Genomic DNA, 14,959 nt, shown 5'->3' on the forward strand with positions numbered 1-14,959 from the left:
GGACTTGCCTCCAAGTCATTCCCCCGGCCCCAGCAAACACAATCAGTGCCCTGCAGCCACTACAGCCCCCTCTCCAGCAGCGACTCTGACCTGTGCACTGTCCCGCCTTCAATCCACTCATCTTACAATGGCTTTTCAGCAACTCTGCTGTCCCTCGCCCACAGAACAGTGACTCACCTCTCCTCCCCACCCCCACATGGGATCGATTGCCCCCACTGAAACCCAGATCTTCTCCTCCACACGCTTACCGGCCATTGCCAATTGCACCTCCCTCCACTGAGCTCATCTCTTCTCTAACCCTGGGCCCATCAGGTTCTCTCCTGCTTGTAAACTCTTCTGAGTCCTGGCTCATTCAGGCAGGTTGCACCCATGCCAGTCCTCTCCTCCTCCCACTGCCAACTGTGTCTGGTCTGGCTGTCCATCAGCTCCATGGGCTTGAGATCAAACGGAGCCAGAATGAAGGGGAACTCAGGCTCTAGGGCATGGGGAGCAGAAGGAAACCTAGTCTAACTGGGCCACCCAACTAGGCTTTCCCCTCATTCTTTCAGTTAACACATGGCCCAGTTTGCAGCACTTATTAGAATTTAAAGAGGGGAGTCTCTTGCTGTTGGATTTCCTTGGGGGAAATAACCTTTCCCTTGTGTCATGTGCACAGGCCATGCAGACTCCTGACCTCCCCGAAAGGAGGTGGATTTCTTCCCTCCCCATTCCCCAGTGCGGAAACTGAGTGACACAGATGCATCCATCCATCCACAGTTATGCACCCTCCAACACATGCACGCAAAGCCTCTTGCACACACACACACTCACACACACACGTCCACAGCTGTACATGCACACAGCCTTGTGAGCATACGTTTTGCCCTGCACGCGTGTGTGTACACACGTGCTCGTGCACTCTCGCGCTCATGCTTCCGGACATTAAGTAGGAGAGAATTCAGAGGGCCCTTGGGACTGGCTGATCAGCCAGGCTGGGATTGCTTCTAACTGCCCCCCTTAACAATGGAAAGGAATTCCTCAGCCTGCCCAGAAATACAGATACAGGAAAGTGTCTGTCTCTTTCTCTCTCTGCTAAAGAAAACAAACCCTGGAATGCTCAGTCCTAAGCAGCTGTGGGCTGATCTGTTTATGGCTGCAGGCTGCATACTCAGGACTTCGCAATTCCACTCTACAAGATCTCCTGGGCACTGAGAACCTGCCACCTTTTAAAGCAGTGTTGTTTCCCCCCCTTTTAAAGCAACGGTCCTGTAGCTATCAGACCAATGCCCGCTAGCAGTCATGCAAACAGCTCGAGTGGTGCTCTTGTTCCCAGGAGCAACCCCATGCAGCTGCAGCTTTATTTCCCCTTTTGGGAACTGCTGCCTGTAAATTACTCCTGCCACCCCCTCTAAGTATATTGCAGGGGTGGCCAAACTTACTGACCCTCCAAGCCACATACGATAATCTTCAGAAGTTCAAGAGCCGGATGCACATGCCAAGGCTCAGGGCTTCTGCCCTGCAGTAGTGTGGTGGGGCTAGGGGCTTCAGCCCTGTGGGAGGCACTTGCCATGACATGGGGCTTCAGTAAGAGCGGGGCTGAATCCCTGAGCCCTGGCAGGCATCTCCCGCGGGGCTGATGCCCCTAGGATCCCCACCCTCTAGGCAGGAGCCCCGATCCCCACCATTCCGCTGCAGGGCAGAAATCCCAAGCTCCTCCTCCCAGTCTGGTGGGTGGAGAATGGGGAGTCATGGAGGGCTCTGCAAGCCACAGTTTGGCCTCCCCTGGTATATTGAATACACAAAAGCTAAGAGTTAGAATAGCAAGTGGGCCCCCGTCCCAGTCAGAGCTGCTCCTCAGAGGGCTGCACTGGCCCTTAAAGATCCACCCCTCATCTTTGGATTAAGATACATTGCAACCACAATGCACCATGGTAATCTTGTCCCCTGGGGATTTTCCACCCCGGGAGCCCTGGCAGCGTTTATGCCAGTAGAAGCCCAGTTTGAAGTTTAGCCATGCAGTGAGTGGATGCATTTTGCCCTCCTGCCTCTGGAGACTCGAGTCGAAGTAATAACTCAGGTCACTAGTGAATTGAGTGTGACAGGTCTCACACTCCACCACGTAGCACGATTGGCAGACCCTGGTCAGCCGAGGGAGGCCCAGGACTAGATTGGCTGGGGATGCTCCGGGACAAGATTGAGGGGCATTAAGGGAGCTGTGGGGGGGAGGGGGAGGGGGGACGACACGGGACGCCATGCACAATGCATACCTGCTGTTGCATGTGCGGCTCCTCTCGGCGCTCCCTGCCAGTCCATAGACCCCATGCTGTCCAGAGCAATAGCAGTGTTGAGGGATAGCTTAGTGGTTTGAGCATTGGCCTGCTAAACCCAGGGTTGTGAGTTCAATCCTTGAGGGGGGCCATTTAGGGATCTGGGGCAAAAATTGGGGGTTGGTCCTGCTTTGAGCAGGGGGTTGGACTAGATGACCTCATGAGGTCCCTTCCAACCGTGATATTCTATTCTAATTAGGGAGGCTTTCAGGCAGGCATCAGGGGGGTGAGGCTGGGTGTGGTCTGGCCTGCTGGCCACATGGGGGCTCAGCGTTCAGATCCATGCTGTCGCGCCTTCAGCCAGCCAGGGCTCAGGAGCAGCCTGCTTGGCGCCCAAGAGCAGGGCTAGCCCGGGGTTCCATTGCTAACCCCACAATGGCTGGCCCCAGCAGTGCTGGGGGAGGGTCAAGCATCAGCATGGGGCATTGAAGAAGCAATACAAGGGGGGGACACTGGGGGGATCGCACGCCCTGGCTCACCTAGACCTGAATATAGATGCGTCCCGGACGTGCATTAGTCCCCTGCACGCGTGCACACACACAGACACACAGAAACGTGGGACGTGGGGATGCACAGCCCTGAAACCTCACTGCCAAGGGAGCTCCCTAACTGGCAGAGATGTGGCTGCCACAGGAGATGGTGGGGGGCTGGGAACCCGCGCAGCTTCCCCAGCGGGTGAATGCGCTCCCCTAACCCAGCACGGGTTCCTCTCCCTCCTGCCCGCTCTGCGGATCCGTGTCACAGAAGCCTGGATCGAGAAGCCCTCCTTCGGGAAGCCCCTGGAGGAGCACCTGGCCGTCAGCGGGCGGGAGATCGCCTTCCCCATCGAGGCCTGTGTCACCATGCTGCTGGAGTGCGGAATGCAGGAGGAGGTGAGTCGGGAGCCCCCGAGCTGGGCGGCTTCATTCCAGACACAGATACTCTCCGGCTTTTCTCCGCTCTGAGCACAACGGTCATAAAGATCCCTGCTGCCCTTAAAACCTCTGACCCTCTGAAAAGCCCCCTCCTTTATTCCCCCATTGAAACACCTCCCTAGACTGTCTGGTATTTCCAAACCCTCCCATTGCAAAATCTTGGGGCAGGCCCTGGAAATCTTGAGGCAAACCCCCTCCTTCAGTTCTTGTGCCCAGCCTTTGGTTCAGCTGGGAGAGCAAACACTGCAGCCTCTTCTCAATCTGTGAATGAGCCTCCTTGGAAACCAGATTCTGGCTTGACTGGTCTTGGATGCACCTGGTGTAAATTGGGAGCAGCCCCACTGAGGTCCCTGGAGATACGCTGGCAGAATTGGGTCCTGGGTCCCCCACTGTGTCCCTTTGGTACAGAGCAAGGCTGCTACTAAAATAGACCATGCTTCCTAAGACGGGCCAAATTCGGTCATGTTATAAAGAGGTGCAGTTGCCATGGAGGCCTCTGGTCCAAATTCAGAGGCACCGTTTAGAGCGGTGTAAGGAGCACAGGGAGTGCAAGTGGTAATGTGGTGTAGTTTACATTTATTTGGACCCAATTCTCCTCTCGGATCACTTCAAGTCCACCGAATTCAATGGCGTCACTCCTGATCTACACCAGGGGTGAGCCCAGCCTGCTCTGTGTGAAGTTTCATTTGCTTGGAAGCCTGCCACCCAGAGAAACACCCTTTCATATGGCAGGGGGAGGTAAGGGAGCACCATGCTGCTCCGTGAAGCCGCATCCAGTAGCATAAGGAGAGCAGCTGGCTGACTGAACAGAGCTGCTACCACGTCTAACTCCTGGTTTGTGTTTGGAGTCTGTTGCTTTTCTTTGACCTGTCTCCCTTAGACCAGCTCACTCTGTTAGCACAGTCCTGCGTGATTCCTAGGGCAGTTGGTCTCAGTATTTATCAGTGGCTTTGAGACCTAAGTAATTCCTTGCCTGAAGAAAGCATGTTCCAGTTCAGAACCACATAGGCAAAGTAACATTTTCTTTTTCCTTACCTTGAAATGAGAGTAGAAAATCAGGAAAGATGATTTAGACACAGCAGGGATTGGAGCATGTTCTGCAGGACTCATGTGCACATGGAACTGTTGCAGTCCTTTTTATTGCATTCACATGGTAGAGACAGAGCTTATAAATATGGAGATAACCGTCCCTCTTCATTACGCAGAGACTAGGAAATAACGAATGATGGACAACCCCCTGCAGGTTCAAAGAAGCAACGAAGAGCCCAGATGTTTCTTCAGACCTTGTTGGAAATACTCAGACCCTTTGATCTAGAAAGTTGAGCTGGGAATCTCCTGAGACTGCACGCACCTGATCATTAGCTGGAAAAAAAAAAAGATTCAAAGAAGCAGCTTTGCTCTGTGTTTTGGTGCTTCCAGGCCTTGCCAGGATTGAGAAGTGCAACTGGGGCCAGGTCTACACTACAGCCCTATATCAGTATAACTGCGTCGCTCAGGAGTGTGAAAAATACACACCCCTGAGTGACACACCAACCTGTGTAGACAGCGCTATTTCAGCAGGAGAGCTTCTCCGGTCAACATAGCTACTGCCTCTCAGGGAGGTGAATTAACCATGCTGATGGGAGAAGCTCTCCTGTCGGCACAGGAGCGTCTTTCGCTAAAGCGTCTTCAATGTACGTGAAGACCAGCCCTGAAAAATTGAAAAACAAACTTAAAAAAGAATTGACAAATCTGTTTGTAATCTCCAGGGTAGTTTGATTTGGGAGAAAAACTTTGGGTTGCTTCATCCTTTCTCTTGAGCAGTTCATCCATCCATATAGATCAGAAGTTCCCAAACTTTTCTTATTGTGTACCCCCTTTCCAGATCTACTAGTTGGTCGCATACCCCTGCTCTTCTCATCACTGATACTTTGTGTGTTCCTGTTAACACTACCTGTCTTTAGCCATCTGCTCATATTTCAGTGTTATGCACGGATATAGTTATAGTGCAATGTATGCAACCGAAAAACCCCCAACCCTGACTAAGTTATGAGCTCAGTTAGACTGGGCAGTTGCTGGGCAATTGAACTCACTCTGTACGGTGACTGGAGATGAGGGCTCTGTACGCCTGTGTCTCTGTGTTCTCATTGGTACATCTTGAAGTAAATTAACTACCATATTGTATATAACAAATTCCGATGGAGTTCTAAAGCTTTGTCTGAGTTGCCTATTATGAAAATGCAATAAATAAGGTAACTAAGTAAAATCCACCATTACACAATTTCTCCCGTGTACCGCCCAGAGATGTCTCGCATATGCCCAGTGGTGCGCATACCACAGTTCGGGACCCCCTGCCTTTGGCACCATCACCATTAACAAAGACGCTGATGCCGCTGCTGGTCACGCTGGGGTCAGAACAGACACCCCCTCGCTCCCCAGTAGCTGTCAGCGTAACCACTGGTCAGTGTGTGTAACGGGTCCCCATCTTAGCCTGATCCAGGGGGAATGCGAGTCTTACAGCTGTCAGCTAGAGACCATGGCTCTTGATGTACAGACTTTAGCGCTGGAGATCCCTGGTTGGCCAAGATGGCAGCTGATACATTGCCTTGCTGGGGCTACCAGGAGTACAAGCTTGTTTGTGTCGGCAAAGGGATCAGGTGTGACTTGAAGTGGCCCAGAGCACAGATGTATGGAGTATCAAAGGGATGTTCCACAAAGACACTCCTCGCACCATGTCTAATCTTCCCAATTCCGTAGTTTCTAGGCCCCATGAGCCAGGCCCCCAGCTGGAATTGCTCCATAGATACTGATTTACAGCAGCTGAGGATCTGACCCTAAACCCCACTTTTGTTCTGTGTGTAAGTCAGGTGAGTTACAGGGATTCCCACGCTTCCTACATCAGTGATTTCCTACTAAACCGCATCCAACGTGACATCGCTAGGTCAGAACATGATCCCTAGGCTGGGTATCAAGCTGGCACCCGGGTCACTCTGGGGCCTGTGCCCTTGGGGCGCTGTGTTCTGCTGCTGCCATGATTTTAGGAGTTTCCTGCTGGGGCTGACGTCTCTCCTGTCTCCTTTGCCCGAAGGGTCTCTTCAGGGTGGCTCCTTCTGCATCCAAGTTAAAGAAGCTCAAGGCGGCTCTTGACTGCTGCGTGGTGGACGTGCAGGAGTATTCAGCAGACCCCCATGCCATTGCAGGTAAAGGGCATTGCCACCTAGGCTTTGGTAACAAGATTATGTGCTACTCTAGATGATCCTCTTCCAGTGGAGGATCTCCAAGCAATGCGCACGCTGTACTGGACTCAGCCTGTGCAGTGGGAAGTCCTATTGCCTGAACTCGGTGGGAGGTTTTCCAGCGGAATCATTTCTCCATCCGAAAGTGCGGACTCATTGAAAGCAACATGTGTTTGTGGAAACATGTCGCTTCTGATGGCATTTTGTTTAGTAAAAAAGCAGAGTGGAGCTTTCTGACGCAGTCAGGATGCAGCTTTTTGATTGGCCATTTTGAAATGACTTTTTGTTTCCGTTTTTTAAAAAAATGATGGTTAAAAAGCCGAAATTGGAGCAAACAGTTTCAATTTAATCAAAATGAAACTTTTTGAGCTGAAACAATTTTTTTTCCAGAATTTTGTTTCATAGGAAAATTTGGAAATTTGGGGGAGAGGGGGTTCTCCCATTTCAGAATGGAAAAAATTTTGAAATGGGAGAACGACCCCTGAAATGGAAAACCCATTTTCCTCCAAGCTGTATTACTGTCCCATGCAACTATGCATTTGTGATCTGCTGCTGTCATTTCTGGGCAACAAGTAAAGAGACAGGGCCCTTCTGTAGGGGCCTCCCATAAGGGTTAAAACTCAGTCTGCTAGGGAAGAGTCTTTTGGTGTTTCGTTATATAGTTTTTTGAGTGACCTGTTCACTAGAGGAAAGTTATTAACAAAGAGTCTGAACTCTATTGCCCTGTTCAATTCTAAGCTTGAGGAGAAAATTAGAATCGTTGAGGAGCCTTATCAATCTGTTAACATCAAGTACTGATTTAACTCTAGACATAGGTAGTGTAAAACAATTGTGTTATGCTTTAACTGAATGAATGGACCAAATTGTGCTCTTATGCTACTGTAAATTCTGGAATAACTATTCTGGAGTTACATCCAATTTACAACAATGCAGGAATAAACTTTGGTTCATTATCTCTTCACTTCAAAAATATAACAAATGTATGAAAAACAAATTGAGAAGTATAAATGTAACCATATTGGGCATTAAGGAGGAATAGGAAAAATTGTGGATTTGTTTGATGCCAGTTTGGAAATAAAATTTGTCCTCTCCTTAAACACTAAATACATATATAAATTATACCTACTAATGTCAGTGCTTCTAAATCTTCAGTTTCCCTTGGAGACATTCGTCAAACTATTCTAGCGGTCTCTATTTTCTGTGCTTGTCTACGGTCCTGTTCATTGCAGTTGAGGACGAAAAAATAGTTTTGGTCAGAATCGTTGATGAATCCCCAGGTTCAGACTTTCCCTGATTTATTGTGATGAACAGATTTGCCAGTAAATGTTACATTTAAAAAAATAAATCTAAATGCTAGTACACACACTGTGCTTATTCTATTTAGTCAAGTTACCGGTCAAGCTAAAGCAACTCAAATACAATTGTAATAACCATGAGACGCTCCGAAAACATGGTGACGAGTGTGGGATGGGTGGATCGATAATTAGATAGTTTTTTATTCTTTTGTAACTGAGTTTCCAACCTGGATGTTACCAATTCTGTCGGTGAACAAGAGGGTTTTTGAATGAGGCCCCCTCCTTACTGGCTTGCTAAATATTGATTTGGTTTGGATAAAACTTTTTGTATTTGCGTCCCTGGTGGGCTTTGAGGCCAAGTTTTTCAAAGACACCTGGATGATTTGGACTCCAAATTCCCATCAATTTTAAGGAGACCTGGGCGCTCACATCCCATTTGCCGCTTTTGAAAATGCCATAGGTCCGTATGGTGAGATACCGTGGAGTGTTGTGACAGTCGTACGCTTCCACAGCGTTAAGATGATGTTCCTTTCTTGATCCAAGGTGGTTTCCCTTCTCTTTCCAGACCTGATCTTGGGAGGTTCTGAGCACCCTAGGCAGCAGTAATGGCAGTTGCAGGGCAGTCCCTCAGTGCTTTGCAGGATTTGTTCCTCAATGAAATGCGGGTCTGATCTTGCTCCCATTGAAGCCAGGGATGTTGCTCAGTCCAATGTCACGGGGCAGAGCGAGAACAACAGAAATGGTGAATGTTTGACAAGATTATTAGGATGTTAATTGGTTTTCTTGGCTTTGATTGAAATCACAGTAATGAGGCTGCTGGGCAGAACATACAGCCTGGCCTTTGCGCTTCACTGAAAGGGCTAAAGTCCCATGCCCAGAGACCAGCCAAGATTCTTATCCTTCAACCCAGGAAAGCGTCCTACTTTGGTACTGACTGGCCAGTGTTCCCTTCTGTCTCCTAGGGGCGCTGAAGTCCTATCTCCGAGAGCTTCCAGAGCCTCTCATGACCTTTGAGCTCTATGACGAATGGATTCAAGCTTCCAAGTGAGTCCCAAACGCACTTTCCTTTGTCCTTGGCCTCATCTTCTTCCTCACCACCCACAATGAGCAATCAAAAGTGCTGGAGTAAGCGGGGCTGAAATGCGTTCTACATACAGCCCCTATGGAGAGGCATCTTCCACGCTGGGAATTGCAGAGCCGCCTGCTGAATGACTGTGTCATGTACCTTCGACCTCTCACCTGTTCTCTGCCCCTGCCAATCCGGCTCGCCAGGGTTCATCCAGAGACTGCTCAAGACAATCTGAAGCCCAGGGCAAAACGTCAGTGTGCTGCGCCCGGCAGTGTCACAGGCCCGTCTACAGGAGAGCAAATTGCAGAGCACTCAAACCTGTAGCACTCTAGCCGTCCCGTGTAGACCCTCCTGGTGCAAACTGAAAGGTACCTAGCGTGCATTAATAGAGTCCTGTTTGAAACAGGATGACGTCAGCACAAAGTAGGCACCAGCAGGGTCTGCGGCGTTCAGTTAGAGCGCTACGTGTTCGAGCTCACTGCAGTTCATACCCCGTGTAGATCGGTCTGCAGAGCTGTGTAGCTTCTCCCAGAAATCTGCCTCTAGCTAAAGCAGCCCTGGGCTTCCTCTCACATCCCAGATGCCTCAGCAGCTTCAAATCACTCCTGATGTTTTCACCTTTGGCCCCCAAATGTGGAACTTTTCCCAAAATTGCCCCCGCTCAAGGACGAGGACGGGCAAGCTGGAGTCCTGGAGCAGTTTAAAGTGTCAGAGCTTTAGAGCTTGGCATTCAGAGTCCCTGCAGCGCTAGAAACAGGTGCTTTAGCCCATTCGGAAGGTGAGATTCCTGCTGGGAGAGGCAGCGTGCATGTCTAGCTCTGAAAGGGCAAGATGTCAGGCCGTAAAGTCGTGGAATTTTTGGGTCGTGAAGAGTTTTTCTTTAGAGGCTTATATGGACTCCCTCTGAATCCTGTGTAGTGGGGCTGATGGTAATCTAGCTCTGCAAGGGGATGGATGTGAAAATACAGGTGAGGTCTCCATGGCTGTGGAGCTGGTACCAGTGTGACTAAGGGATGTGAAACTTCCAGAGGAAGGATGGTCTAGTGGCCAGGTGACAGCCTGAGGCTGGATCTGAACTCTGGTATCCCCTGCTCTGCCACCGATTTCCTGTATGACCTTGGGCTAGTCACTTAGCCTCTATGTGTTCAGTTCCACATCTATGAGATGGAGATGACAGCACTGCTCTGCCTCAGAGTGGGGCTCAGAGGAGAATACATCAAAGTTTATGAGGCGCTCAGTTCAGTAATGGTGACCGGATAAGCACCCAAGCGCTTATCTACATGGCAACCTTCTGCTTGCTGCTACTCGAAAGTGCAGTACATCAGGCTGTCCTCCAGGCTTCGCACTGCACTCTCGCTGCATCCTCACGGGACCCCCTGCCTTGCCACACAGTAACTTGCCATGTGGACAAGCCCAGAGGTAGCTAGCTAGACCCTCCCCGTGACGTGTCCACATAATTGGGGTGACGTGTGCATGGATCAGAGATAGATTAAGGATAAATCAGGCCCAGATCAACAGAGATATTTCTATACTGTTTCCTTCCATCCACTTCAGTCCCCGTCTGTACACAGCCTCTGCAGTACTGTCTTGGGGATTGCCTTGCAGCCGGCCTCTGTGTTTTGTGTAGGGGATGGGAAGTAGGGTCTTGAACTGAAAGCAGATTGCCCTTGTCATAGAAACTCTCTGGGCCCTGGAGCAAAGTGCAAAGGGATTCGTTCCCTTTGTGGAGGGGGTACTGGTACCTGAGCCACTGGGAAAACCTAGCCTCCCCCAGCTTGGATCGGATCAGTTCAGAGCCAGGGCTCTGGTCATCCATGGTAGCACCATTGCCCCTCTGAAGGACTCACTCGCACTCAGCAAACGTTCTCACAAACTCGGTACCTCCTTCAGAGACAGGGCTGAACTGTGGTGGACAGTCAGGACCTTGCATTCATTTTTGGACTGCTCTCTCCTTCAACATCTGAAAGCGGCATCTCTGTATTCGCAGCAAATGCAGAAATGCACTAGTCTTGGGCATCTGACCAGGCAGCCACTGTAATCATGCATTCCCTCCTGAGGAGGGCAGGGCTCTGGCTGAGTTGGTGGGCTAGAGGCCTTCCAGCTACACTCTCAGTCTCTGATGGTACCATGCAGGCCTGAAGTTTCTCTCTAAGCACCCGAAATAAATAATAAAAGCAAGGCTGGGCTCAGGCACCAACATTCGCACTCGCTCTCTGCACTGGATGCCCCCAGGCTGGGAGCGTTCAAATCTGGAGGAGCTGGCTCTGACTGTTAAATGGCAAGAGCCGTTTGCAAACTCAGGATCCCGGTTCAGATTTCAGATGCGTCCCAGTTCTCTGGGCGTTTGGATCTGGGGCCTCATCTCTTCTCAACAGCTGAGCACTCAGCGAAGCGAGTGGCCCAGCCGTGTGGCGAACTGACCAACTAATCCCAAACTACACTTCCTTCCTAGCATCCAGGACCAAGACAAGAGGCTGCAGGCCCTTTGGAATGCCTGCGAAAAACTGCCCAAGGCCAACTACAACAACATCAGGTGAGCGTATGGGGCAGAGGGCTGGGTCTACATGCAGAGTAGCCAGTGATTTCACTTCAGGTGTAATTTTTAAACCAGTTTTATTAAACTGGTGCCAAAGGCTGTGTGGAGACTCTCACAGTGTGGTTTGAACCAGCCTTATTTTGGTTTAACTTAAGTCAGTTGTTAAGAGCATCCCATGCCCACTGGCAAGCCGGTGTTCTGGGTCCCCCCGCTGTGCCCAGTCCTCAGAGGATATGAGTCCATTACAGCCCCAGGAAGGGAGCTGTAGCGCAGCCTGTAGCAGCTTGTGCTTTTAGCTCTGGAGGTCACGAGCGCACTCCCCGGGGTGTAGGCCAAGCTGGCGGCTGTTGCCCACACCACCGTTTGCACTGTGGTAACTAATTGGTCTAAAAACCAACTTCAGTTAAACTGGTGCCATTTTCTTGTGTAAACAAGGCCTTAGCGGGAGGGTGGGAGCTTTTCCCTCCTCAGGCGCCTGCCTAATGCCCACTAATGTCAGTGGGATCTCTGCATGCTTAGCAATACAGGCCCCACCGTGCAGGCAGTTGAGCTCTCAGCTCCCCTTGAAGTTGGGGCTTTCAGCATGTCCCCTAGCGAGCACTGCTGCAATAAGCAGGGAGCCTGTCTGGTCCCCAGGGGATCTGTTCTGGTCCCTGCACTTTCAGATGCTGAGAGAGGGGGAGCTGCACCTTGTTGGGAGTGGGGCTCAAGTAAAGTTAGCCACTTAGGTCAGAGCCTGAATGCTCCCAGAGCGGGCCCAGGGCTCATGTCCCGCCACATCCCAGTAATGAGCACGAAGGTCTGTGGCGGGGGAGGATCGTAGGGCCCCCTCGCCCCCTCATCCAGCCTGCTTGTGAACTGAACTTAATCATGGTGGAAAAGCACCAAACTGACTTTCCGTGGGAGGACGGCAGGCAGATCGCCGTGGGAGTGCGGGGGCTAGCTCCCACCTGTGCCCTCTCGCCTTTCCTGGCCTGTGGGAGAAGGGGGATGGGCAGTGGAGACCAATTTCTCAGTCTGCCCAGGATCATGCCAGGGCTTCTTCACCCTGCTCTCCTGCGCTGGCCGTAGACCCTGCACTTTGGGCCACTTGCCTTTTAATATGGGTTGAGCCCTCCTCTCCTAGTACCCATAGAGCTAGCAGCACAGGGGATGGGGTGGGGGGGAGTCCCAGATCAGGGCCGCAGGCCCAAGCAACCCTTCACAGGTCACAGGGGCATTGAGACTGGGGACACCTGCCACAAAGTGAAAAAGGTACCTTCTCTCCCGTGTTGTAAGATATTTCACTGGGGATTTTCCAGGGAGTGTGGCACCCAACTCCAATTGTATTTCAATAGGATTTGGGCACCTAACTCCCTTAGGCCCCTTTGAAAATCCCTGCCTTACTTTACACTAGGAGATACAGTGATTAATGAGGAAAACCCTGTAAACTGGAACTCCAGGCAGTTGTTGGGCAGTTCCCCCTAGATCAGGACAAGGTGACTGTTGACTGTAGAGATGTCCATGCTCTCGACACAGAAATTTGCTTTCCCCCCTGTGAGCCACCATCCTCTGAATCTGCCAGCCTTTGGGGCACGCTGCACGGTGCCGGTTGCCCAGGCTTTGGGAAAAGGGCACTTCCAGGGCGGGTATATCAGCTGCTAGGATTTAACCGTTAGCCCCTGAATAGGATAGGATTTCCTGCTGGATTTCGTTTGTTACCAAGTGCTGAGACCCCGGGCATGATCTGATCGTCAACCTTTATGTTCTTAGCAATGAAAATTAATCAGGCTTTTTAGCTAGCCACAAAGCCTATTTCCTAGCCTTACAGAAGGGAACTGGTGGTGGTTAGAGAGGGAGGCTGAGAGCTGGGACCCTGGATTCTCTCCCCAGCTCTGCCCCAGACTCACGGGATGACCTGGGACAAATCACAATGGGATTGTGAGGCTTCCTGCATGTTTGCGAGCCACTTCGAGCCTCTCAGAGGAAGGACGCTGAATGGTTGGCAGTGCAAGGATGTTGATTTCATGGTGGTTTGCGGCACTCACTGAAGTATTGACCTGGAAGCTACCTCGAAAGAGAGAGGCCGAGGCACCTCGACTCAGGGAATAACCTGCATTCGGTGCATGGTTTTGCTGTGAATGTCGGGTGCAGAGGAAGGCAGTTGTGGGGAACATGCGCTGCACCCCACAGGCCCAGGTGACACTCCAGCCTCACCCTCTGCCTCTTGATCGCCTCTGCCAGGTATCTGATCAAATTCCTAGCAAAGCTAACAGAATACCAGGATGCTAACAAAATGACACCAAGCAACGTGGCAATAGTGCTGGGCCCCAACCTCCTCTGGCCTCAAACAGAAGGGTAAGTGGAGTCCACCGGTGCATGTAACAGGGTCCCCTCGGTGCCCAATCCACAGGGGATATGTGTCTGTTACAGCCCCTGCTAGGGACCCTTGACATTTTTGCTCAAGCTGTAGCAGCTCAGGCTTTTAGCTCTGGAGGTCCCCAGTTCACTCCCCGGCGTGCTGGCTGAGATGGCGGTTGTCACACAAGTCCTGGGGAAAGCAGGATAGAGCAGCTCCCAGGGGTGGGTGAGACGGGTGAACGGGTGGTTGCTGCTTCTGTTGCTGTTCTCCTTCAGCCCCATTGGCTCCTTAGCTGAGCATCCACAATTCCTGCTGAAGTCAGTGGGAGCTGTGGGCGCTCAGCACTTCTGGAAATCAGGCCACTTCAGTATGGTGTGGTTTTTTTTAAAATCCTTTCCCTAAACTTAGCTAGGACCATAGGTGAAAGCACATCCCCTGCCCCATAGAGCTTGACAGTCTAACGGCAAGGCACGCTAACGTGAGGCACAAGTGGCTGTTCCAGCAGAGGGAGGGGGAAGGGGGAGAGTTTAATCTGAGAAGGAAGGAAGAGTGGGTTGGATGAAGAGGTGGGTTTCCAGGGGCGAGGAGAAGAGGGGGTTCTGGGCCTGTGAGGACAATCAGACTGCCCCATGTGTCGGGGGTAGCATAGACGGAGGCAGAAGTAGGGAGGTGAAAGGAGAGAATTGGGAGGAGCAGAATCACGGGTCCTGTGTAAATCGATCCCTGAAAGTTCTCCTGGCTCCTCTGAGGTGGAAGGTGCTAGACATGTGAGAACATCGTCATAATGGCTGTGTTAGGGCCTCAACTTGTCGCAGGGCTGGGTTAATTTTCTAACCATTGGCTACCTGGCTGCTATGCCTGGTGTTACCCTATTTACTGTCTGACATCGGGCATGTCTGCAGACGGGCACCCCAGCGCCAGAGTGTAGCTGCTTCCTACGTGGACAAAAAGGCTTTTTCCATCAGTGTAGTTAAAATTCTTCTGTCGACCGAACCACGTCTGCACCTTGGGTTAAGTCAGCTTAACTATGGCACTCACAGTGTGACCTTTTCGCAGCCCTGTGCAGTGTAGCTAGGTCGATCCACATTTTAAGAGTAGGCCAGGGCTCTGTATCAGTTCTGAAGGGCCTCTTTCCAGCCTGGAAGTGGAAGCGACCAGCTGTCTGGGTGCTATTGGGAGCATTTCCCAGCATGCCTTTCTGGGGTGCGGTGAGAGTGGTGGGGTGCACCCAGGGTAGAAAGCAGCTGCTGTGCCGCTAAACAGAGCAAGCGGGGCACACTCAG

The 14,959-nt window shown here is 51.3% G+C and overlaps 1 protein-coding gene across 10 annotated transcripts in view; it reads left to right on the top strand.

Moving 5' to 3' along the window:
- Positions 1 to 14,959, top strand: part of ARHGAP44 (Rho GTPase activating protein 44) — a 152,920-nt gene that overhangs the window by 116,596 nt on the left and 21,365 nt on the right. For all 10 annotated transcript variants that reach the window (XM_084647137.1, XM_084647144.1, XM_084647145.1 and 7 more), the window contains 5 exons: positions 3,051 to 3,178; positions 6,288 to 6,399; positions 8,693 to 8,774; positions 11,252 to 11,332; positions 13,559 to 13,672. In XM_084647137.1, the coding sequence (XP_084503263.1) occupies positions 3,051 to 3,178; positions 6,288 to 6,399; positions 8,693 to 8,774; positions 11,252 to 11,332; positions 13,559 to 13,672 (517 nt within the window). The remainder of the gene's footprint in view (positions 1 to 3,050; positions 3,179 to 6,287; positions 6,400 to 8,692; positions 8,775 to 11,251; positions 11,333 to 13,558; positions 13,673 to 14,959) is intronic.

This window comes from Lepidochelys olivacea (assembly GCF_965140295.1).
Source record: "Lepidochelys olivacea isolate rLepOli2 genome assembly, chromosome: 14".
In the NCBI taxonomy this organism is placed as follows: Eukaryota; Metazoa; Chordata; order Testudines; family Cheloniidae; genus Lepidochelys; species Lepidochelys olivacea.